Source organism: Varanus komodoensis, unplaced genomic scaffold, assembly GCF_004798865.1.
Source record: "Varanus komodoensis strain SLA01 unplaced genomic scaffold, ASM479886v1 scaffold1, whole genome shotgun sequence".
Taxonomy (NCBI): Eukaryota; Metazoa; Chordata; class Lepidosauria; order Squamata; family Varanidae; genus Varanus; species Varanus komodoensis.
The window spans coordinates 39243655-39269376 of record NW_025335268.1 but is presented as its reverse complement, the minus strand read 5'-3'; the positions used below and the strand labels follow the sequence as shown (position 1 = coordinate 39269376).

The 25722-nt window shown below is 42.3% G+C and overlaps 1 protein-coding gene across 3 annotated transcripts; it reads right to left on the bottom strand.

The window, feature by feature from the left end:
* Positions 1-25417, bottom strand: KATNA1 (katanin catalytic subunit A1). Of its 3 annotated transcripts, none has more exons than XM_044422928.1 (12): positions 25333-25417; positions 24629-24752; positions 13505-13678; positions 12029-12186; positions 11411-11594; positions 10015-10136; positions 9223-9328; positions 8055-8213; positions 5247-5373; positions 1538-1672; positions 1018-1144; positions 1-353 (listed from the first exon to the last, which is right to left on the bottom strand). In XM_044422928.1, the coding sequence occupies exons 3-12, from the start codon at positions 13673-13675 to the stop codon at positions 155-157; spliced, it is 1488 nt and encodes a 495-aa protein (XP_044278863.1). In that variant the 5' UTR covers positions 13676-13678; positions 24629-24752; positions 25333-25417; the 3' UTR covers positions 1-154. The 3 variants fall into 3 exon arrangements, with proteins under 3 accessions (XP_044278863.1, XP_044278858.1, XP_044278870.1); XM_044422923.1 differs by having other exon boundaries at positions 24657-24752; XM_044422935.1 differs by lacking the exon at positions 24629-24752.
* Positions 25418-25722: the final 305 nt, after the last annotated feature.

The following is a 25722-nucleotide window of genomic DNA, read 5'->3' as shown; positions in this document are numbered from 1 at the left end:
TGCAGTTTAAAAAACTAGCTTTATTATTAAGTGTATTGCTGTTATGTGTAATTACAAAAGTTAAAAAAATAGTACTCCGTGCCCTGCAGCACTACTTTTTATTACTTCTGGCATTGTTTGAAGACTTAAGGCAGATTTCTCAAGCTAGGAAGGCTTAGCATGATCCAAATTCAAATATCCATTTCTCATATTTCTCAATGTCCGCAGCAGAGACTGACTTTGAAACTTTCTTTAAAGCCATTTCAAAATCTTCCATTGTTGTTGGCATGTGCATTTCATCTCTAGAAAGATTTCTGATTTCTTCTGGTGTCAAGCCTTCAATTCGCCTTCTCATAGCCATCAGTGAAGCATCTCTGTTGATAAACAAACATGGTGTTAATGGAAATACACAATACCAAACAAGTGGCACTAAATTAGTGTTTCACAGCTGCACTGGATGAACACTAGAGGCCTTACAAGAATTAGGGAAAACACTGTTTTTACTTTCAGTACTAATTGGAAACATATTTGAAGACCTCATGCGCAGAGAAAAACAGACCGAGTTCATGCCAGATAAGTAATGTAAAACATTTAGAAACCAAGCCAAACAAATACTTCCAGTTAACAGAAATGTACTTTCTCATTCTCCCCTCGCTCTAATCTAATCTTTTGTGGTTGGTGGCTTTCCAGCCAGGCAACTAAGGAGCCTGCTCTATTTCCCTGCTTCTTCAGGTTACCAACCGGGGTAAAAGAAGAGCAGGCCAATCTGCCTGCTCTCCTTAGATGTACAAGAGAGTGAGTAGGAACAATAATGAAGGCTACTTGCTTGGGAAGTTGTTTTACCATTAAATTAAACTAAAAGGAATAGTGTGACAGGAGCGCTACTCTAAAGCCAGTAATCAAACACTGGTGGCATAGCAACTTGAGTGCTTCTACATAAACAGTCTGGATGTAAAAGTAGCCCTAACTAAATGAAAATTCCAAATTTGTATGCTTTAATATAAACATGATATTAAAAGTGCTGTAGCTTTACCATACCTGCACACATTAGTGATGTCAGCCCCAGAATAACCTTCCATATTTTGTGCTATAATGGCAAGATCAACATCATCAGCAAGTTCCAATTCTCGGAGGTTAATTCTCAGAAGTTCCTCCCTGCCTTTGGCTAAAAAGCAAAAATATTCCAAATATAACAAATGCACAGAACATATAATATGAAGACTTAACAAAATTAAAACTTACTGAATAATATAATTACTGATCCTAATTAAAATACTGGGCCTTTAAAAACAGGCTCCTAAACATGCACTTGGGTTTTCTCTTTGCTATCCTAGGATCAATGTATGTGCCAACCTTCCTTTGCAGGTAAAACTTTACATAGAGAACATCTTGACCATTCTAGCAAGTGGGAGTGCATTTTGCTGCAATCCCACTTGGGAGAGTTCCTGCCCTACAACCACCCCTCCTCACTCACAGTCCTCCCATAGTTATCAGTAGAGACTCAGTATTCAAAATCCCAGTCACACAAATGGATTGGGTTTTCTAGAATGAAGCTTACCCGATGGTAAAGGAATATAAATTCTCTTCTCCAGCCGACGTCGTAAGGCCTCATCAATATCCCAGGGAAAATTAGTAGCAGCCAATACCATAACCATCTTGGAAGGATCATCATTTTCAGAAGCCCCTCCAACACCTAATCAGAAGGTAAAAACGAATTAAAAGAACAGAAGGTGACATATTCAAGTCCATGATTCTGGAAGTTACCCCAAGCCATTAAAATTATATGAAATTAGCCATCCACATTCATGGGTGCACAAACATGTAATAAAGTGTCTTTTGACTACTTGGATTGCTCCCCTGGCTGCTGTATCTAATTATGCTTAAAAAGATGGCACTGAAGTATTAAGACAGCTCTGCAAAGGGAACATTTGTGAGAAGTCAACTGGCCTGCAAATTCAGCAGATGGCCTGCAACTCCAAGATCACTGTAATTCAGGCACCAGGTGTTCTTGGGAATATATTTGACTATTTACATGGCATGTGTAAAACATGAGATCTTGTTGATGCCTAGCTTGGTTTAGGCAGCTTCCACCACTGCATCCTGCAGTCACTAGGCAAAAAAGGCAGGCTGCTTACCTGTACCTGCTGCTCTTCAAGTGCTCATCTGTGCATTCACACACATGGACTCTGTGCCTATGTGGAGCCTGTTACCAGGAGGATTCAATAGTTAAAAGTGTCCTGGTGGGAATCCCCTCCCCCACTCTGGCACCTTTGTAAAAGGGAGCCTGTATGCTTGAGGCACAGAGACCATGAAGAACCCCTGCAAACAAAACATCAAGCCATCCTCTAGATATTCCGGTATCACACCTGTCGATGGAAGCATTCTGCTAGATAAAATGCCTCAACATGTGTCTTGGCTGCATTGATTTTGTCTGTAATTTCCTGATATACTTTCAGAATTCAAAAAGGAAATACAATGTCACAGATGATTCTACAGGCCATGGCTGTGGAACCTCTTTTAGCCCAATGGCCAAAATCCCTTAAGAGAAATTGGGAGGGAAACATGCATTCCACTGATTGGTGGGGAAAAATACTAAAAAATACCACATTGTAGCTTAAAGTTCTTACTGCTTGCATCTAGGCACTTGAACAAGCATTCTGCTAAACATTTCTCCCACTTCTTAACATTCTCATTTGACTTGATAAAAGAAATGCTTTTGAACAGAAATTGCCATGGATTGTGTTTGAGTCGCTTGGGCTAACTATACCTCGAAGGCTGCTGAGAAGTGAATGCAAGTGTCCTGTTTTTCCACTGTACAATCATCTCTGAAACAGCCTGTAGCCTCCTCAGCTTACCACACTCCAGTTAAAGCCCAGAGGAAAGCACATGAGTGGATTTCGCCCATAGGCAAAATGCATGCACGCAACTGGGAGGCTAGTAGGTAAGCTCAAGACCACAGCCTAAACAGCCTAAGAATGAGGCAGACAGCAGATGGAAACAAGGGAAGAAAACTTTTAGGAATTGGAAGAGATCTTGACAGAGCACTAATTTCTCCTCCTCCCTGGAGCTAGACACAACACTGTCCTCCACACCCACACCTGCATTGTTGTTGTAAGCTGGTTCCTTCCCTCCTCCCATCTGATTCCACAGCTCAGAAACAACCCTTTGAAAATGCATTTCTTTTACTGAAACTCCACAGTTAACAGAATTGTTTGGGTTCTAAATAGCCTTCTACCAAATCTGGAAATAGAAGTCTCTGCTCAGGTAAAGAGCTGAATCCTAACCGGAAACTTCTCAGTAAAAGCTTCTGGCTGCAACCTCCAGGTGGCTCTTGCGGCTGAAGAGCAAGATGCTCGAACAAGACACCCTTCTGACTGAACAGTTCTTTTCTCCCAATGCTTCCTCACCGAGCCAAGGACAAGGTCTCACACCTGCTCCCCCTCCCCTCCTGAAAACCCCCTCTCCCACTGCCTGAGAAACTTCACCAGGCACAGATGAAGCAGCTTCAACAGCTCTGGGGCCCCCTCGCTCCTCCGTTCAAAATCCGACAACCACCACTTCCACTGAACGGTCTGCGAAGTAAGAAAGACTGGCCCAGTCCCTATTGTGGTGGCTGCAATACGGGGGGGGGGGGGGGCAGTTGGCCAATGCGGCTGATGTTCTTGCAATAAAAAAGCCTTACTAATAAAGAAGCTGTGCTATAAGCCTTGCCTCAGAGAAACTGTTGAGAATTTCTTCTTGCCCTGGAGAATATTCCATTAAGTTGCCTCCCAAGGTTTATTGCCCACAAATAAGGCAGATAACCTTCTGAAATTATCTGTGCCCAACTCCAATCCCAAGTAAGTGCATGAAACCTGGAATGCCATCACCTGGGTCAGTGGTTAAGGAAAACAGGTGTGAAACCACAAAAGGCTAGACTGGCCTAAGGCTTGAGACTCTATACACTTCCTTTAAACAGGGGATATGAAACCTGGAGATACTTGACCATTTTGTTTGGTTCCCCATTTTAAGCAAACCAGCCATAATTCTCTCTTAAGGGCTGATTTGTTGAATAGAACTGCATTCTGTTATTCTTTGGATTACACACTTCCGTGAATGTTGCAATGGTGTTCTCAGGTCAGAATTGGCACAAACAAATGTGATTAGGGAAAGATAAATATAACATGCATATGTTGGGGGAAAGTGTATGAAAATAAATGAGAAAGTTTGTGCAGTTTTAAATGCAGAGACTTGAAGAAATTGGATGGAACTGATTAATGGTAGAATATATGTGAAACTGAGCTGATACAGACTGATTCAGAGAGAGCAGGGGCTCCAGTAACTAAGAGCTACAAACATGGTGCTTTAAAAAAAAACTTGGTCACATAACATGAATACATATACACACACAGTAAAGTTCTAATTTTAGTAACATTGGGAAGTAGAAGAACAAAGAAAGACAAGTCCAAGACTTCAATTCCTGATTCTTCATCTTTGCTTACACAGTGTTCCCTCAATGAGTTCCATTTTGTTTCATCAATCCAAATTCTGATTTGATGAAAAGTAAATGCATGCAGGTTAAAACATCTAAATAGACTATATATGCATAAATGGGACCCAAGTTGGCAACTCTGGGTAACAGCACCTCTCAATCTAAGCTAACTTTAAAAGGCTACATTATCACTGAGCTGGAATGACAGCACGGTACAAATTCAATGAGCACAGGCACATGGAACAGATGTTTCAGGCTGCAATCTGACTGAAATTAATGGAAGCTTCTGAACCTAGAAGATCCTGCTCATCCAGTGCAGAGTGAGAGGGGCAGTGGAAGCTATCCAGTTCTCTCACTCTGCATTTTCACTAGACTACAGCTCTCACCTGTCTGCCAATGCTGTTCTGAAGAGGGAAGGAAGCTGCAGCAGCTTCAGGGTGCCTCACATCCTGGTCATTCCAGTTACTTCCCCCTGCCTGAAAAGCCCCCTCTGCCCACTTTCTGAGATTGCTTTCCTGACTGAAGAACAGCTCTTGCTGTTCTTTCCATACTAGCTGTGACAGGGCAGAGGGAGAAGGACTGGAATGCCAATTCCAGCTTTGAGGCTGGAGCACTGTCTTTGTTGACCTCAGAACTGGGAATCCAGACTATGCTGTGGCCCGCTAGACAACCTCTAGTGCCCACGTGACTATTCCTGTAGTGATCAAAGCTGCACTGTTAATGCAAAATGGCTGCTTTAATGTCACATCAAATGCCCTACTTTTCACTTTATACACTTCCAACTGAGCTCATTTACCATCCATCTGAACAAGTAATTCTGCCTTCACCCTTCGGCTGGCTTCATGCTCCTCAGATGTTCCTCGGCGGCTACAGATGGAATCTATCTCATCTATAAAAATTGTTGTTGGTGCATAGAAACGAGCCTAGAAATATGGAAGAGTGAAAGAACATCAGTTTCAGCCCATGTTTGATTTGTTGGAAGTAAATTGCGCTATTCTGAAGAACACATTTCAAATGTATGCAATTTATTCATTTGAGTAGCTATGAACTACTTTATTTAATGCATTTCTTAGCAGGGTGGTAAAAATTAAGGAAAATGCGATTTCTGCCCCACAGCAACTAGTTCTCGGATGGACCACATTTACTGCCCCTGTTCAGCAGTTGTCATCAACAGCACATAATTTTGGCGCTTACAGTTAATTCAAATGAGCCATTAAATACAATTGTTTAGGTATGACACTTGACAGGAGATTTAAAGTTCAGTGCTATGTTTGGTGCAGACGGGAACTAGTTGCTGTGGGGCTTATTTAATGCATTTCTTAGCAGGGTGGTAAAAATTAAGGAAAATGCGATTTCTGCCCCACAGCAACTAGTTCTCGGATGGACCACATTTACTGCCCCTGTTCAGCAGTTGTCATCAACAGCACATAATTTTGGCGCTTACAGTTAATTCAAATGAGCCATTAAATACAATTGTTTAGGTATGACACTTGACAGGAGATTTAAAGTTCAGTGCTATGTTTGGTGCAGACGGGATAAAGAAACCATTATGGGCCAAATGGCTTAAAAAAAAAAAAAAAGATAACATACTTAGAACTTGCCAATGCTCTTTTAAAAAAAGAAGAAAGCTATCAGGGATGGGTGCCACTGGGATCACACCATTCCATCACTGCCATTTCCTCACTGAAAAGCATTCCACAAGACTCTTACTGTCCCCCCAGTGTTCCTTTTCAGTCAGAAAAGGTTAATCTCTTCACCCTACATGACAGTTCCAGCCTGAATGCGGTTCTCCTGCAGCTGTTTGTGTCTGGAGGGGAGGGAAAGAAGGTATAAGCAGGTCCTAAGTATGCTGCTTGAGATTTTCTGAGCACTTTATACAATTTAATACATTGAAATAAACCATACAAACCAACCTAAAATGCAAAGTTTGTCTTTGCCTGCCTTGTTTTATGAAGTGCCCTAAAGCAGCTTCCCTAATCAACATAATTTTATATAAAATTTTGGGGAGGAACAATTACAAAAAATTATAGCAGCTATAGATAAACTCAAAAGTTAGGGAGTTCTTGCATATGGAAGATTTCACTTCATTCTATTTGAAGCCAAATGTCTACTTGTATGTACTAAGAGTGACTTTGGCATATCCAAAGGACTGACTTTGCTAAACCTGTGCAGATATTACTATGCATTTATTAAATTAAAAGGCTAAGCAACTTCTTCCTTTTGGAGATATGGAAGCTGCAATCCAACACATCCCGGAGGGCACCAATTAGGAAAAACTCCAATTAGGTTTTAGTAGGAGTGGGGTTGAATACATGAGGCCAGATTTTGCAATGTAACTTCATCTTGGCATGTTGATAAAGGGACACAGCAGTGTAGCAAAACAGCATAAAGTAGAAAAAAGAAAAAAAAAAGATCAGTACTTTTTTACAATGGCTATGTCACCAGGAGTACTGTGCACCCTGCTTTAACACAGTCAAGTCTTCGTATACAGGCTTACTCACAAAATGATTACAATCACACCAGGGCAGGCTTTCATATACAGGCCTGCATACACTGAACAAGTTGCAACAGTTCAGTTCTGGGGCCATGTGAGAATCTTGCTACCTGCTGGCGGACAGGTGCAGGGGAATGACATTACTGAGGCACTTTTAGTCATTGCAGATTTTACCCAATTAACCTTCAAGCAGCCAAGTTGAGTCATGGTGGAAAACCTCTCACATGGGTGTTAGAACATTTTTGGCACATTAGAACTGACTCTGCAAACACCAAGATGTGCTTTTAAACCAGCAATTAGAAATGCAAGGCTATTTCCTTCAGTCATTGTCCTCAGGAGAGGTAATTTACAGGTTAACTGCTAGGTTATACCCATCAACAGGAAAAGCTAATAGTGGCCCATAACATTAATCACACTTTTTTAAAGTATGCTGGTTCTTGTAGTATCCTGTAGCAGCACTGATAGACATATCCACAAAGAACCAAACCCATAAAATGTTCCTAATCTGAACTGGGGTTTGTGCCCATTTTCTTCTCCAAATCCTCTGCTGGGGCCACTATTTAACCCCAAAGATGCTTTCACAGTAAACAGCACCATAACAATAGGGGAGCTTTTGGGGAAGAAAGAGTGGCACTCAATTAGGACCATGAAGCCCTTGATTTTCTATCAATAAAAACAGCAGCTTTAACCACGCTTTTAAAAAGCATCATTAACTTACAAGCCAGCTCTTATCTTTTGGGAAATACCTCTGTACCACAAGCATGCTTAGAACACAGAAAAAGGTTTTCTTGGTGGCTGCGCTCTGGAACTCCCTTCCCAGGGAGGCTAGATTGGTTGTCTCCAAAAACACAACAGGGAGGGTGCCAAAGACCTCCCTGCTCCACCAGGCCTTCAGGAGTAGTCTGGACCTGAGATTGTGTTCGACTGTTCTAGTTTATATTGTTTCAGCATGCTTTAGTATTTGATATAATTTTAATATAATGCTGATTTAATTATATTTATAACTTTTGCATACTTCTATTTATGTTCTAAATGTTACCAGCTAGCTGCCCTGAGTCTCAGTACTGGGAATTCATCTTTTTAGAAAATCTAAAAGCAGCACTAAATCACCATTTCAAATAATAGACGAACAAGTTTTTCAGATTCTCCTCTGTATTTTGAAGTAAGCGTTGAAGAGGATATGTTGAAAAAGGTTGTCTTGCATTCAGTAGCTACAGCTTTTGCAAGGAGTGTTTTTCCAGTGCCAGGAGGACCAACCATCAGTACGCCCTATTTAAAAAAGCAAGATCCAGTAAGAAGCACTGAGAAAGACACCTGTTTAAAACATCTAGAACATATTATTTTTTTCCCTAAAGATCTTGTTCCAATTCTTAAGGCAAGAACAGTGCACATTCAGTACCTCCAAGGCAGCTTCTGTTGGAATGTGCACAGGGCAACTGCCTTGGTCGTCAGATTCTGGGGACTGCAAACAAACCCCTCAAGGTACCAGCACTGGTGGTTATAGTGGCAGCTCTCTGGGTTCTTTTAGCCAGTGCCTACCCTCTGCTGCCAGTTTGAGGCCAACATGGGGGTGGTGGGCCAATGCTTAGCTCTGAGGGATTCTTGGAGTGAGGTAACCACCTGCTGAAGAACTGCCTGCCCACCCTCCAGACTGCTGGACATTCATATCCAACTTTCAGAATATCTCAGAGCTGCATCTGAGGCACTGCCCCAGGAATCCCCAATGGCTGCTTCCCTGCTGTGGCAAATTCTGTGACAGAAAAGGGGTCAGTGAGGCTCTGCTTGGCAAGAGCAACCTCACTGTGAAGGGTCTTTCCTCATAGCAAGGTATTCTGGGTGAAGCGGCCTTGGAGGCACCCTGTGTCTCAGCAGCACACCTTATCCATGAAGCCTTGCTAGGAAGATCCGTCATGGGAAACAGGCCATTTAGTAGTGTCTGCCAAAGAGAAAGCTTGGAGCTGAAAGCGTGGAAGATGGCAGCAGCCAGGTACTGGGTGAAAGGAAAAGTGAAGAGGAGACAATGTGGCCACAATGGTAGCTTAGGTGGGTGGGGTGGTGGCACCAGGCCAATAGTAGGGAAGTGGGCGGTGGCTGCAGCTGAAGAGAACACAGCTTCAAACAAACAGCTTTTTTCACGCACAAGCAAACAGGGCACAGATGACTAATCCCAGTCTAGTTCTAGGTTAATATGAACTCATCTGCCTATCCTAAAGATTGTATCCAGTGAAGACATATGACAGTCACCCTGATACTTCCAGAGCAACATAGGTGACTTTACCTTCCAGGGCCTTCGAATCCCCTTAAAGAATTCTGGCATCCACATGGGTAAAACTACTGCTTCTTTGAGTAACTTTTTAGCATCCACCAAGTCAGCTATATCATCCCTGATCAGAAAGAAAACAAAAACTAACAAATTATGATTTGTCAGAAACATCCAATCACTACTCTGTCCAAGAGTCACTTTCATTGGACAAGATCACACATCATACTAACTCATTCTCAGGGTAAGTGAACAATGTGTTGTTTTATCACTTGACAGGTGACCTGACAATGAGAAATGGCTGGGTACCTTGCAGCTTCCTGTGGGTTGTTTTTCCCTTACTGCTGCAGTCTCCTTCCAGCACATATCTCCCTCTTTCATCCCCTGTGTCAGCACCCTCTCTGCAAATGTTCCACTGTTTTCTGGCTCCCAAGGGAAGCCCCCTCTCCACTTCCACATTAGATCACTAGGGATGCATAGATGTAAAATCTGTTCTGTCCAACAGCAAGCCAGCATTTCCCATGCTGCCCTCTTCCCCTCCCATAAATACCTTGCACCTGACTCAGATGAATTCTGCAGAGTTTGCTAGGTCCCAGCAGACAAAGTATTGCATTGAGCGAAACTGCCTACATCAGATGCTTCCATGAGTTGCTGCCTTACAATCATACCATGTTTACTGAAAAAATGTTCCTTTATGTAAAGCATGGGATCTGTTGTAAGATTTAATTCACTCAGAGCTTCCTCTTAAAAGTCTCTCAAACTAATCTCCCAAGTTAAAAAAGAAAATAAAAAAAAATGGTGCAGACTTACCATCGGATATTGGGATTTTGGGAAATAATGTCTCTTTCCAAAGCTTCTACTAAGTCTTTATCGTACCCTGTACTATCAAACTTCTTTGGCTCAGGTTCTGAAATGTCAGGTGAAGACTTATTCTGCATGACAAACAAAATGAGCATATCAACCATTCATGTTATTTTATCCTTGCCCACATTTCATTTCAATAAACTCAGGTTAATACATGTCTAATTTTGGCAAGAGTGGAAGTTCTGCACATTTGGTGGACATAGTTTATGTAACATACTGTATAGAAGTGTAATAATAATAAGGATGATCCAAACTTCAAAAATGAGTAATTCAACAAACAAAGAACATGGCATTGTACAGAACTACTAAAATCGATGGTGCTGTTTTGCAAAATAAGCATCCTGAATTGTCTTCAAGGTAATCAAAAGGCCAGACCATCACGTGAAAGCAGCACATTTGCCAACAGGTTTGCAATAATTAGAGGCAAACTGAAGATTCTGCCAAGCCACCTGCAACTAAGAAAGCTTGAACTCAGACCAAACTATACTTATGTGCCAGGCTACTTTGTCAGATTGGGCTCCTAAGAACTGACAGTACAAAAACCAGCATTATGACAATACACTGTAATGTGTAATGTTGTTACACATTCAAGCACATGTTATTGAAAAATCCCTTAACTGAAGACCAGCCTCAAACAAATGATTCCAGAGAACTAAGTCTCAAACTTAATGTGGATCACACCTTGGGTACTGACATAACAGTATGAATAATGCCATATTTCAACATCTTTTCCACAATAAACTCTGTCCAATATGATCTACATAGCCAACATAAAAGACATAAACATAAAGAGCCTTCTAGGCTCTTTCCAGTGCGACCAAGAAATGGACTCTAGAGTAGGAACACACAAGATAGGATCAGGTTTAGTTCCAAATTCCAATGATGTCTATGTGAAAAAGGAATGGACTTCAGTCAACATATTCTGAAGGGGGGAAGAACCATCTTACAGCCTCCAGCTAAATGAACGATCCCCACCAGTATGGAATAACTAACTCCAGCTCCTAAATATCTTATCTACTTTCTTTCCTGTAAGAAAATGGTGCTCCATTTGATGGGCTGTCGTGGTGGTGGGGGGGATACACAATGCCATCCTTCTTCATACTCTGGCCCTGAAAGCTATCACATTTCTGCAATCCTGCAGCAGCTACATGGGTATAGGACTCATTTCTGAGTACACATGTATATGAATAGTTGTGCTTCTCTCAGTGAATCTTCCTACAAGACTTGCACTTCATGGATGCTGGGAATATTGATTAGTGCAGGGCCCAAAACTGAGACTCCCAAGTGGTGAGAGGGATGTCTAAGAACTTGACAATACTGAGTTCACATTCATGAAACTTACTTTCTCCTCTTTTCCTTTATTTTGTGGATCCTTCTTTTCCCGGCCACGGAATACTTTGCCTTTGTCATTAGTGTTTCTGGAGGAGGGACGGTTAGGGGCTCTAGGTGCTGCACTTGCTCGGTTGTTTTGGCCCCTGCAATCACTACCCTGAGCAGACTGACGTTTCCTGAGCCCTGGTGAAGATCTGGTTAGTTAGAAAACATAAAAGGAACTGTAAATTTGCTAAGATAAACATAAATGTGAAACACAGAAACTTCTCAAATATGACCACATCCACAATCTTTTGCTCTTGACCCACAGGTTTCTGAATAGTTTGCATTATAAGGCACCCCAAAGATTCTAGGTGTCTGCCCAAACGTCCTAGGGTTCCATAATGCTGAACTTGCATATGAATTTGTATCCAACAGAGGGAACCTGCCACTTAAAGTTGAAGGCACATCCTAAGTAGAGGCTCTCATGAGGCATGCCAACTTGAATTCATGAGAAATGGTACAGAATGTTTACTTCTGGTTTAGGAACTCAAACCAAAATGCTGTGTTCACAGCAGAATGAAATTGTTGTTTCCTTTTAATATGATGTTTGGGCTTCCCCGATTTATTTTACAGTAATGTCTCTTACCTACGTTCAGCAGGTACTGGCAGCGACCAGACTTCGCCATCATGAGCTGGTAATTCTTGCTGTGCAGCTTTCAAAGGAGTGTTGTCTAATTTAAAGCTTTCTAGTGTTTTCATGATATCCTTCACATGCTTAGCTTCTACACTTATCTCCTGCCTAACCTGATTGAAAATATAAAATACAAACAAGCACACTGTTAACTTGTGAAAAGTTGTAACTTGAGATGTAAATCAGTTCAGCTGACTACAGATACTTGAAGAAACTTTCTGGTGCTCTGTTATCTGTGCTCATGGTTGTTTTCAAATCACACTGTAGGAAGCTGGAGGCCGCTATGCTTCCTTTTCCAAAGAAGAATAAGGGTACCATTATACACTTATATACATGTCATAAGGCATAATATTACTTCTTTGTTGTCACACCAGAGGTAAGCAACCTGTGGTTCTCCAGATATTGTTGGACTTCAGCTCCTAGTAGCCCCAGCCAGGATGATCAGGGATGGTGGGACCTACAATCCAAACACACGTGGAGTGCCACAGTTTGCGTTTTCCTGTAGTTGCCTCTTAAAGATCAGTCATGTGCTAGATCTCCTTTAATGTAGTCATTCCAGAATTGATATCTAAAAATCTTAAGTTCATGGCAGGAGTGATCATATGTCAGAAGAGCTCACTTTGGTGTTTACTACAGACTTCCAGTACTGACTTGAGGCAGTGCAGGATTATCCTAATAGTGAAATATTCTTCTTCTTACATATATGGGGTTCCTATCTCTCATCCATACACTGACTAGAACATGCTCAACTTCAGCAAGGGTGCTGCAGAATGTGCCCTTCAAATATGAGTCTGAATACTGAGGAAATGCAAGCCCTAACAAGATAGTAGAAATTCTGTTGATAATTTCTGCTGCAAATTCCCAAGGATATATGCACATGAGATAAACTTCACATTATTCATATGGTTATGCATTCCTATATACAAAACAAAAAACAAAGCAAAGCAAAGCAAAGAAAAGCATTAAAAATGAAAATCCACATTTATGATGTGAAGGAGCACAGTCCAACAAGGGCTTAAACATTTTAAAAATATTTAAAAGTGAACTAAGATAGATTAACAGAGTAGTAGGCTTTAGATTAATCATCCAAAGCTTTAGTTCAATGGTTGCAACCAATTCAAATTAAGATGGGGCTGCAAGCTAGGGCACATGTGTTTTTTGAATGACTGTTTTGGTGTTACTAAAATTGGTAATTGAAAATTGATAGCTTTCACTCCAACAATGAATAGGAACTTTATTATATCTACATTCAGTTCCATTCAATAATTTTAAAGGATGCTCACTAGAAATTTTACTAATATTCACATTTACTATATATGCAATTGATTTGTTAAAAGAAAAATGATGACCAAGAAAACATTTAATTCACAGTCTATTGGAATATATATATTACAATCTATTATACATTTATTAAAAGGTAATACAACTTACCTGTTGCCATTTCTGCTGGAGATATGTATCTTTGACTGAAGAGAGGTATTTATTCATTTGATCAAGTACTCCTTGGTAATAGACCATTGCAGAATCATAATTTCCCAGCAAGGCATATTCACGGGCCAGCTTCACATTCTCACTTATCATGACAAGACTCATGGTCAACATAAGCTGCACAGGGGAAAAAGATGACATGCTGCAACTGCAAGATGCAAATCAATGAAAGGTTCTTCCACTCTACTGCAGTTGCACACACACTAGGCCGTAGCACGTGTGTGTGTGTGTGTGTGTGTGTGTGTGTGTGTGTGTATCAATGTTAGTGTCGTAACAACAAACTCGCAGGCCAGAATGGGCTTTCAGGCCATGTTAGGATAGGTTTAAATTCAGGAAGGACATAGCATTCTGGGCTAGAAAGGTCAGGTTTCCCCCTTAGAAAGATTAGGTAAAACAACTCTGCAAGGCAGACAACCCATTATCCTGCGACATCTGGAAATTACTCCAACAGCAGCAGTTAGGGGGACTTCAATCTCCATGCCGAGACGGTTCTGACCAGGCAGGTCAGGACTTCATGGCCTCCATGATGGCCATGGGGCTGTCTCAACATGTCATCGGCCTGACCCATGAATGTGGACACTCTGGACCTGGTTTTCTCAACGGGGCAGGAAGAGGGGGATCTGAGGGTGAGGAATCTATGTCTGACTCCCCTGTCATGGTCAGATCACTTCCTCGTGAGGTTCGAGCTCAAGAGTGGCCTTTCCCTCTGTAAGGGTGCGGACTTGATTGCGTTGGTCCGCCTCCAGAGCCAGATGGATCCCTGAAGGCTCTGGAGGAATTTCCGGTTGATAAGGCTGGTGCTCCTGTTGATGCTCTGGTCGAACTGTGGAATGGGGAAATGACCAGGGCTATTGACACGATCGCTCCTAAGCATCCTCTCCCGCCTGGCAGAGCCCGTTCATCCCCCTGGTATACACCTGAATTACGGGTGATGAAGCGGGTTGGGAGACGTCTAGAGCACAGGTGGCGGAAATCACGGGATGAATCTGACCGAACACACTTGAGAGCTCATTATTGAGGCTATGCTGTGGCGGTGAGGGCAGCGAAAAAGAAATTCTCTGCTTCCTTTGCCTCCTCACAATGCCGTCCAGCAGAGCTCTTTCAGGTGGTACAAGGGCTGGTTCATCCGGGCCCCAAGAAAGACCCTGTACCGCCCTCGATAGCCTGCTGTGATGACTTTGCCAAGCATTTTAAGGAGAAAATCGCTCAGATTTGTCATGAGCTGGACTCCACTAGTGACTCAGAGCCTTTAGGGGAGGTGCCAATGTTGCCATATGGTCCAAAATTGATGGATGAGTTCGTTATTGCGGCCTGTGGACAAGGTGCTTGGATAAGTACATCCCACCACCTGCTTACTGGACCCTTGCCCATCTTGGCTACTTAATAAAGCCAAGCACAGGATAGGGACCTGGATCCTGGAGGTTATCAATGCCTTTCTGAGGGATGGCTGGGTACCTGCCCCTCTAAATGAGGCAGTAGTTTGGCCAGTCCTAAAGAAGGCATCCCTGGATCCAGACTGGTGGCCAACATCCCGTTCTTGGCAAGGTGTTAGAGCGGGTGGTGGTGGGACAACTCCAAGCACTCTTGCATGAAACTGATTATCTGGACCCATTTCAGTCTGGCTTCAGCCCCGCGTATGGTACCGAATCTGCCTTGGTCGCCCTGTATGTTCAGGGAGAGAGACAGGGGGAGTGCATCCCTGTTGGTCCTCCTGGACCTCTCAGCGGCTTTCGATACCATCGACCTTCTGGATAGTATCTGGATAGGCTAGCGAGATTGGGAGTTGGAGGCTCTGTTTTGCAGTGGTTCCACTCCTATCTCAATGGCCGATTCCAGAAGGTGGTGCTAGGGGACTATGGCTCTGCACCATGGCAGCTATGCCATGGAGTTCCACAGGGATCCATTTTGTCTCCCTTGCTATTTAACATCTACATGAAACCGCTGGGAGAGGTCATTAGAAGGTGTGGGCTGCGGAATCATCAGTACGCTGATGATACCCAGCTCTACCTCTCTTTTTCAACCAATCCAGGTGAGGCAGTGGCTGTGCTGAACCGGTGCCTGGCCGAGGTAATGGGCTGGATGAGGGCCAACAAACTGAAGCTCAATCCAGACAAGACGGAGGTCCTGTTGCTAGGCAGTTCAGGCTTCAGGAGGGGGGACCTGGACCTTGTCCTGAATGGGGTAGCACTCCCTCTGAAGGACAGGGTCTGCAGCTTGGGAGTGCTCCTCGACCCGGAGCTGACTTTGGAAGCTCAAGTGTCAGCGGCGGCGAGGAGTGCTTTCCATCAGGTTCGGCTAATCCATCAGCTGCATCCCTACCTGGAGGATGACTGCCTTGCAACAGTGATGCATGCATTGGTTACTTCGCGATTAGACTTCTGTAACACGCTCTACATGGGGCTGCCCTTGAAGATGGTCCGGATACTTCAGTTGGTACAAAATAGAGCTGCCAGGTTGCTGACGGGGACTGGGCATTGTTCTCATATAACCCCAGTCCTCTGTCAGCTTCACTGGCTCCCGATTGAAGTCCGGGCCCAATTCAAGGTGCTGGTTATCACCTATAAAGCCCTTAACAGCTTGGGACCTGGCTACCTAAAGGAGCGCCTGCGTCCATACTTGCCCTCCCACCCCTTGAGATCAGCGGCAGAGGCCCTGCTCCGGGAACCCTCCATAAAAGATATTAGGAGGGTGAGTACCTGGAAGAGGGCCTTCTCTGCAGTGGTGCCCCACTTATGGAATGCGCTCCCCAGAGAGGTCCGCCTGGCGCCGTCGTTATTTGTTTTTTGGTGCCAGACCAAGACTTTTTTATTTAAACATTATTTTAATTAATTGTTAATTTATTGTTTTAACTTATTGCCTGGATGTTTCTAGTTTTTATATATTTGTGTTGTTATTTATTTGCTGGAAGCCGCCCTGAGGCTTATGCGAATGGGGCAGCATATAAGAACCCCAAATAAATAAATAATAAATAGCAAGTACAGTCAAATGTCCATAGAAAAGAGACATGGTCACAGTCACTCAACACACTCCTATAGATAGGGTCAAGGGCAATCAAATACCCACCCAACAATTAGCATAAATCTGAGAAACTCAATTTTTCCATAGACACATGTACAGATAAAGATCAGGGACTTGGGAAAGGGGCAAGTTCTGAACACAACACAAGCAGAGGCCAGCTCTGAGCATAGGCCCTTGCACCCTTCCTGCCCACACAAGAGACTTGCTGCACAGAGTCGACCCTGCAGAACAGGTAATGGACTCCTTCTCCCTTCCTCCCTTTGTCTGTTAGCTTCTCTGTCTGTTAGGCAGAAAGCTCTTTGTCTCTTCAGAAATAGAGTAAGATTGAGAGTTAACAAAATATCTGCTGCCTGACAACATTGGGTTAAAAGCTGCTCTGCTGACTACCTAACAGCAGCATATACGTATATTTTCTGCTGAATAAACCTTCCTGAGTGTGTCTCTGTGAATGCAAAACCAAGTTGCATTCTCCCTCCGGCAGCACACATAAAAAGCCAGCAAAAGATCCCAACCAAACTTTCTGAGGCAACCCTGTGGGCAAGTGCCTTCTTTCAGGAGTAGTTCTCACCAAGATTATTGCTTAACAAGGCAATCATCTTATTAATGCAGGAATCTTACAGTACAGCTACATACTGCCATACAGCTATCCTTCAAGACAAGACAAGACATTCCAAAATGCAAATTCTATAGAGAACAGAACAGCTGTTGACAGGCTCAATGCACATATTATACAATATAGTTTTAATGTATTTCAAGTATTTGATTCTCCAGAGCAAGGGTGGGTCACCAGAGGCTGCACATCTACAGACATCCGTCCCACACATCCTGATGCAGTCTGGCAGGGCAAGAATGCTTTAACTTTGCCCTGATCCTGGCAATGCTGGACTGGTGCAAGGATAAAGCGAGGCTACAGTCCTTCAGGGTAAGGGTCCAGATCTGGTGTCCAGCATTCTGCAGACAGCCATATACCCTTTCCCTAGCCATGCACCTGCCTTGCAACAGCCAAATTTGGGGTATTTTTCCAATTTTTGAAAGGTTTTCCCCTAACCTAAAGGGTTGAAAGAAGGTCTACAGGAATTATTTTCCTTCAGATTTCTGAACAGACCTGGGGCAAAATTGTGCCTAACTCATGCCAAGTATTCATGAAAGACCTACCATGTCCAAACCATTGTACACTGATACTTTCTCATACTAAAATTCACTGTGACTTATCTTTTAGCTACTGTTCTGAAAAATGGGAAGGAGACTAAACAGACACTGGAAAGAGAAGGGGCACTGTAGCTGTTCAACCAAGTAGTGATTTTTAAGTCAGCCTGAATTTCAATAAACCTTTTCAAGTTCTTTCCTTAGGTCTCTTCAGAAGGGCTGGATGCCTAAACCTCCTTCTGCCCTAGTAAAGTCAACCTTTTTGAACCAAATGTGTTTCATCAATTGCATTTTAACAGTTTATTCACCAAAGACTATTATTTTGGTACAACTGCAAAAAGGCTCCAAACAGCCTTATCTGTTGTACTACCCTTAGTGTTATATTCTAAATAAATTGTATTTTGTAGAGGAATTTCACATGAAATTGCTGCTAGAAAGTTCATATTTGGAAGTTCATACTTATAATTTCTGCACTGTGATTAGTTCAATAGCAATTTTGCACACTGAACATGAAAGATTTCAACTATGAGGACAGCCACAACTGATAGTTCTGCACAAGTTCTCTGCTTGGATCATCCTTTTTAAAACAAGTGTCAAAGCTAAAAGGGCTTATAGAGTACTCTCTAAAAGGGAGTTGTAGGTCTTTTCTATCTAAACCTGCATTGGTCTGTAAGAGGTATGAGAGGGGAAAAAGACAGCTCAACAAGTCACATTCTCATCTGTACAAATGAAAGCTGCATGAGTTTCATGTCGGAGAGACACTGTCATTGGGCTGCAGAGGGGCAAGGGGTTTAAACGAACATGTATTATTTCCTCAAGCCTCTCTACAGTGAGTTTTCAGTCTGCCTCAAATCTCCAATTTTATATATTACACAATTTTATGAGACGGTCCAGCTAAAGCCTATTGAAGGCAAACAGCACACTAAAACTAAAGCAGTCTCCAGTTGCTTTGCTGAACACGTGTATCTCATGAAACAACTGATTTAATGTGCAAATACTTGCTTCCAAATTCTCTTCACTCTGTAGGTTTATTGCTTACAGTTTCACCCAGTATTACGTACTTTTCTTTTCTGACAGCTCATTTATTTTCAGAACATAATTAGGCGCTGTCTCTCTCTTCTCTCATGCTTTTATTCCAGGTACAGAACTCTACTACTATTTTAAATATTGGCCTCTAAAAACCAAGATCTACTTCATGACTTGCCATTACTTGCTTAATGGTTCTCATCTTGCTAAACTTGTAATTTCAAACTCACTTCAGTCATCAGTCCATTACAGCAAACAGGTGTCTCTGGTATGGGAACTTTTCTTACCTAACCCAAACACCTACATGAAAGCCTGCTGAAATCTTGGGACACTGCTTTGATATGTAAGTTATGAAGTTAATAAACATTTTTAGTGTACAACACTTTCCAAGACTGTGATTTTACAGAAGAAATTACAGAAACTCAGCTTTCAACTCATAATTCTGAGGCCCATAAAATGTACTTCTAGGCATGACCCAACTTTATGTTGAGTTATGATTTTAATTCAAGGCAACTATTTCAATACATTTGAAATATATGCATTTTCATAATAAATGAACCTTTCAAAATACTATGAAAGAAGCTTGTTTCATCATTTAACTATAGAATCCTTAAATTTGGATGGTACGATTATGGACCCCTATGCACACTGCTTATTATTTTAATCCAGAAAACCAAACTAAACATATTGGGTTAGATCCAGCTTCTTTTCCACCAGCAGAGGGGTTGCTCAGCTGACAGAAGGGGAGGGGTTAGGGATGGATTCTCCACTCCATCTACAGTACCAAGACCCTGCAAAGGAATGCAATCAGTGGAGTCCCACAGGGTTCTGTATTAGGACCAATATTTTTCAACCTATTCATAAATGATCTGGAGTTAAGAGAAAGTAGTGAAGCAGCAAAGTTGGCCACTTCAAACTATTTAAGGTGGTTAAAACTGAAACGGATTATGAGGAGCTCCAAAGGGATCTCTCTGAGCTGGGAGAATGAGCATCAAAATGGCAAATCTAGTCCAATGAAAGCAAGTATAAATTAATGCATATTGGGGCAAATAATCCCATCTTCAAGTATAGACTGATGGGATCTGAGCTGGCAGTGAATGAGCAAGAATGGGATCTTGGGCTTGTAGTGGACAGCTCAATTAATGTTGGACCCATGCACCACTGCTGTGAAAAAGGCAAACTTCACATTAGGGATAAGTGGGAGTGGGATAGAATCTAACTGAAAGATTGTACTCCCCTGTGCAAATCTTTGGTCCCATTGCACTTAAAATATTGTGCACAGTTCTGGTCGCCATGCCTGAAAAAGACACTGAGTTAGAAAAACTACAGAAAAGGGCAACAAAAATGATCAGGGGTTATGAGAAGCAGTTATAACAACTGGAGCTATTTTGCTTAGGAAAGAGATAAGGGGAGACATTATAGAGGGTGGGAACTGCAAGATGGAGAACCTTCCTTACTTTCTGCCAGTGGAAGTGTTCTGCATGGAACTCCTCATACATAATACTCCAACTGGCTTACTGGTGCTTGCTTGGATCATTTACTGCAGGAGTGGGCAATACAGTCCTGAAAGTGCTGTGGTGTGTGAATGCCATCATACCTCACCACTGGCTAGGCTAGTTCAGGGTGGTGGGAACTGCAGTCCAACAACAACTGGACAACCACACGTTCCCTACCTGGTTTATTGTGCTATGATACTTTCTTCAAAAAAAGAGTGAGCAACATGTGGCCTTTCAAATGTTTTGACCTTAAGTTCCTATCAGCTCTAGTGAGCATAGCCAGAGGTGGAGGATAATGGGAATTGTTGGTCTATCAGATGTTTGGCATACAATTTTCCTACTCCTGCTTCTAAATTTATTTATCTATTTACTTCATTTTTATACCAGCCAATAGCAGATGCTTTCTGGACATTTAACAAAAGTAGAAGCCAAACAGTCTGCTGACATTGTCAGTTATGAATATAAGACTATTGATAAACACTAATTAAAACAGAATGTCTCTCTTCATTCCTTGATCTTACCCATGCTTGTTAAAAAAAAATACAGTCTTATTGACTGCATTTTTTTCTCCAAGTAACTACCATAGCTCCCTATTTTTGATACACTGCTTTAATGTTATCAGAAGAGCCAGTGTTGTTTTCCAAAGCTTCCAAGATGCAGATGCTTAAGTTTTCATGTATAGTAAGACAGCAGAAGGCAGCCAATAGAAATGCACTGTTCTTAAGGAGCTCCCTCAAGTGTAACTGGAAACGTTTCATCAAGTTCCAGAAGATCACTATATCAATTCGCTATTTTTCAGATTTTGTATCTTCCTTTTGTTAAAATGGCAAGCTCTCAACCATTTTACATCCACACACACACACAAAATGTTATCCAACATTGTCCATCATGCACATTAATTTGTTAAGTATCAAGCAGAGAGAGAGAAAGAGAGAGGGGACTGCTGTTTTTCAGCTGAGCTACTGAAAATAAAGGAAACTCCAGAAAGACCATTACCAAATGTTAACAAATGAGGACAACATAGGAAAAACATTGCCTTCATGGCCTTTTTGAAAGAATCAACTGTGGAAGAATGATTCTGTATGGTACAGAGCAGTAGTCTAGATTAATAATGCATCAGGTATGTATGTACTCTAACACCAACATTCTTTCTCCCTATTTGTGGTAAGCTAATTTTAGTCTAAGTTAATTACTAAAACAAATCATTAAGAGCAAACATCCTCTGGTCCTGGTTGGAGAAAAAAGTTTGGTTCTAAGTTACTCAGCATGTATTAATTGACTTACAAAATGTGGGGGCATCTCTATTAACCACAAGTGTTTTGTGAACAGTCACTGTTAGCATAACTGTCACATCTATGGGTTAATGCTGGGTTGCTTAGCAGAATTTATAAACATAGCTCACCACAGACCATGAGGAAAATAAGCCAGGGACTGTCATGCCCATGTGGAAGGGAGGAGTGGGTGGGCTACCTGCAGCACACCCACCACTTCCACTTTTTCTTAACAACCCACAAAGGGCTTCACTGAAGGTTGCGTAACATATTTTACTTATGGGCTCTTGTGCTGTACAAAACAGATCACTTTCTGCATTTTGCTTCCCTGTTCTGAACTCTGACTTCCCCATCCCACCTGAAGCATGTGTATCTATTCCTGCAGCACAGGCTAACATATTATGCATCTGAGAAACTTTCCCAACCTGGCCATTTCCAGCTCCATTGGACTACAGATCATATAATCCCCAGCCAGGCAGGTCAGGGTTAACAAGAGGATGTCATTTGGAGGACGGATCTTGCTGCAGCAGATGGACACAACTGTGAATTTGGAACTCGTTTTAGGTCAATGAATAAATCTGTGTTCTGTACTATACTGTATTGATAGATGTTATTCATACAAAAATTCAATTCAGTATATATATATATATCCTACATTATAGTATAAAGTTCACAGAAAATTTATTTCATCTTTTACTTTAATTGGAACTCATGATAAAAACAGTATTTTGGCAAGTAAGCTCCTTTAGTCAAGAACCTTAAAATGATTATTTGTTTCCTCCAACAACCTTCATGACAAACAATCTCATCCATGGTAGGAGCTGGTAGAGGGGCTAGAGTGATGGACTGGGAACCTGTGTTCTAGATCCAATTCAGCCATGAAGCTCACTGGATGACTTTGTGCCAATCACAGATCTCAGCCCAACCTACCTGACATGGTTGTTCCTATGCAGATAAAATGGAGCTATGTAAGCCACACTGGCTTCCTCACAAGAGGAAAAATAATGGGATATAAATGTAATCATCATCCACATCATCATCCTCCAACAATTTGGATAGTCATTTACTAGAGTTTGCTAAAACTTCCCTAAACCTAAAACCCCCTCCCCCAGTGTTATTTTATATCAAGACGACAATTTGATTCACATCAGAGCAGTTAAAGAAACCAAAATATTTTGCTTTAAAATTTCATTTGTTCTACCTTGTCTATAAAATCTAAAGTTATTAAAAGTATGTCCCTAATCAGTAATTGATAAGAGACATCTGCTATCTTCCAATTAAAACAGACTGCCTGACTTACAGTTGTTCCCACCAATGTATCTTTCAATCTAAGATTATCATGCTATGTATAGTTGTGTGGCAAAAGGGGCAACGAACTCCTTGATGGCAGAACTTGTAAAACACCGAGCACATGTCTAACAGAAACTCTGAGATAATTTATGAACATTCAGTCAGAAGCTTCACTAACACCTCATTTGTCAGCACACTGAAAGCCTATTCCAAAGATTATCCTGGTAAACAGATTTGCCAAAGCCTGATGCATTGTGACATTTCCCTGAATAAGGGGATCCATAGTAATAGCACATGTGATTAAAGACAGAAGGGCTTAATTGCCATTGTTTCTGGTTCTCTAAATATGTCTTGAGTATGCATTTTAGTGCTTGCAAAGGTAGTCCATCTTTGCAAATTAGAATTAAGTTAGTCAAGAAATCTTTGCTGCACAGTAGCCAGCAAAAAGCATCACTGAATTGTACAGGTGCCCTTCCATGCTGGAAGACATCTGTGTAAATAAATTCCTAAAATGACGCAATGTTATAATCCATTGGAGGAAGGGGCTGCTGATTTTACTAGCATGGTTAAAGCCACATTCACATAAAGCAGCTTCACATAATGGGCTTTCACAGAGTTCTTTTTTCAGTGGCTATTGCAACACATGGATAATATTTGAAAGTTTTTTTATTTCAATAAAAAACTTTATTAAATCAGAGCAAAGATTGACAATATGTGGTCCTCTAAATGTTGCCAAATTACAACTTCCATCATCCCTCATGACTGGCTTTGCTGCTTGGGGCTGATCAGAGTTACAGTCCAACAACAGCTAGAGGGTTACACATTTTTTCCCTGTATTAAAACATATGAGTGGGATGGTGTAACTTGGTGTCCTCCAATAGCAGGAGGTTCGACCCAATGTCCTTCGTGGTCCCTTCCAACTTCAGTATTCTATGATTCTATGAATGCTTAGAAATCTTCCATATTAATATGTCCATTGCAGCAGCAGTTTTATTGTTTTATATTTTAAGTACAGTGTAGGCACAGTACCGGGTCCACAATTCAGTAGGCTGCTCTCCCTGGCCAACTACCTTTCCCAGGAAGAGGAGAGATGTACAAACTGAAAACTCCCTAATGCTGCCTCTGTCCTTCTTAAGAGTTCTATGCAAAGCAACTTTGGTGTGATGACCACCTTTGTAAGCAGGAAAATGCCTACACAAGACATATTAACAATAGTGACAGATTCAGAAACAATGGCTATTAAGCCTTTCAGGGAAATGTCACAATCCATCAGGCCATGTATTGCTCCTCAGATGTCCACCCGCACCATCTACAGGAGCAGACCCCATCATTTCACACTAGCTCATACAGAATAAAAGAACAGCCTTGGCACTTAAGAGATATTGTATTCTCTGCTTTCATTCTGTATTATTTACAACAGGGGTATGCAACCTGCTGTCCACCAGATATTCTAAACTAATTCCCAACCTGCGTAAGTTTGAAAGGCTGATGCTTAAAGAAGCTGCAGTCCAAACATCTAGAAGGTATCAGGTTGTCCAACCAGCCTTTCCCTAATCTGTCACACTCCAGCTATTTTGAACTTAAACTCTTATCAGACCTTCTAGCATGGCCAGTGATCTAGAATGCTAGGAGCTGCTGCCCAATATGTCTGAAGAGTACCACATTTGGAAAGGCTAGAATATATACTGAAATATATTGACTCCTACTAAACATGAGGGTATTCACTTTAACCCTTTAAATCTTATACACTTATAAGGCTTAAGAGTTTAAAAAAAAGAACGTTTCTGATGTTCAAAAAAGTAGTTAAAATAGTCCTTTACCTCAACTGTACAGTAAAAGATCACTTACTCTAAGCAGGTACTATTTATTCCAGAAAGCTTTCCGAGCAATGGATGGAAGAGCAGCTTGGCAGTGGGGAAGATGTCGCCCTTATCACCTGAAATCCTAAGAAAACACGTAATTGGATAAGTGCCCTATACTCATTGGTGCAACAGGCTGTTGACAAGGGTAGGAACAGAGTAGAGAAAGAAAGAAGAACATATAGAACCAAGAGAACATTCAAGGACATGCTCAGCTTTCTCCATTCTGGTGTCCTTCCAGCATCCCCATTCAGGCTGGCTGGGGATGCTGGGAATTGTAGACAACACAACTGGAGAGCACCAGGTTGGAGAAGGCTAGTGTACTTCGAGCAAGTGCGGAAGAAGATAGGAAAGAAGAGACGAAGTAACACCTGGAGCTTGATAACAATGGATATTGTGAAGAAGGCCAAATACTCAACGCGCCCTTCCTCCTTTTACACCTCCAGCGTGGAAGCCCCCCAGTACACAAAGCCCTCCCGCCAAAACCATCCAGTTCCCGAGCCGTGGGCGGCAACTTGCCGCGCGGGACGGGGAGAAGCGCGTAGGGATGGCACGAAAGAGGCGGGGGCAGCTACAGGTGCCGTGGGGGAACCGGCGGGAGAAGGGGGCGCCACGACGACCCTCGTTACAACCCCGAACGACCCACGAGGCGGGGAAACACTCACGCAGTTTTCGGCGCACTCAGCTCGGTAACGGCGGCGGCCGACTCATCTCAGCACCGCCTCCCGACCACTCCACTGTAAGGCACGAGTACGCAGGCGCCCGCCCTAGCTCCGCCCATGACGTTCTAGCGTCTCTACGTCCCACCCCGAGATGCGCTTTATCGCTCTTCGCCTCTCCTCCGCCCCGTTCCAATCAGGGCTCCTGAACGTCACTGTTAGACGGCACGTTCTGCGCGTCCTCCCTCCCTCTTTCCAGAGCGGCCTCTCGCGCAGCGGTGTGCTTTGTCTCCAGGCGGAGGCGCAAGCTCGAGAGGCATCGCTTGCTCGCGTTTTGCATTTTCGCCCTGCATTTGAGGAAGACCTTAAACTCCTTTATTCAGTAGTGAGCGAATA

Coding starts and splice junctions, on each gene's coding strand:
- KATNA1 (XM_044422928.1), bottom strand. CDS start 13,675: ATGTTGACCATGAGTCTTGTCATGATAAGTGAGAATGTGAAGCTGGCC. Junction 10,137..11,410: donor ATAAAGGAAAAGAGGAGAAA/GTAAGTTTCATG, acceptor TTTGTCATGCAG/AATAAGTCTTCACCTGACAT. Junction 1,673..5,246: donor ATTACTTGTTCAGATGGATG/GTAAATGAGCTC, acceptor CCTTCTGATTAG/GTGTTGGAGGGGCTTCTGAA.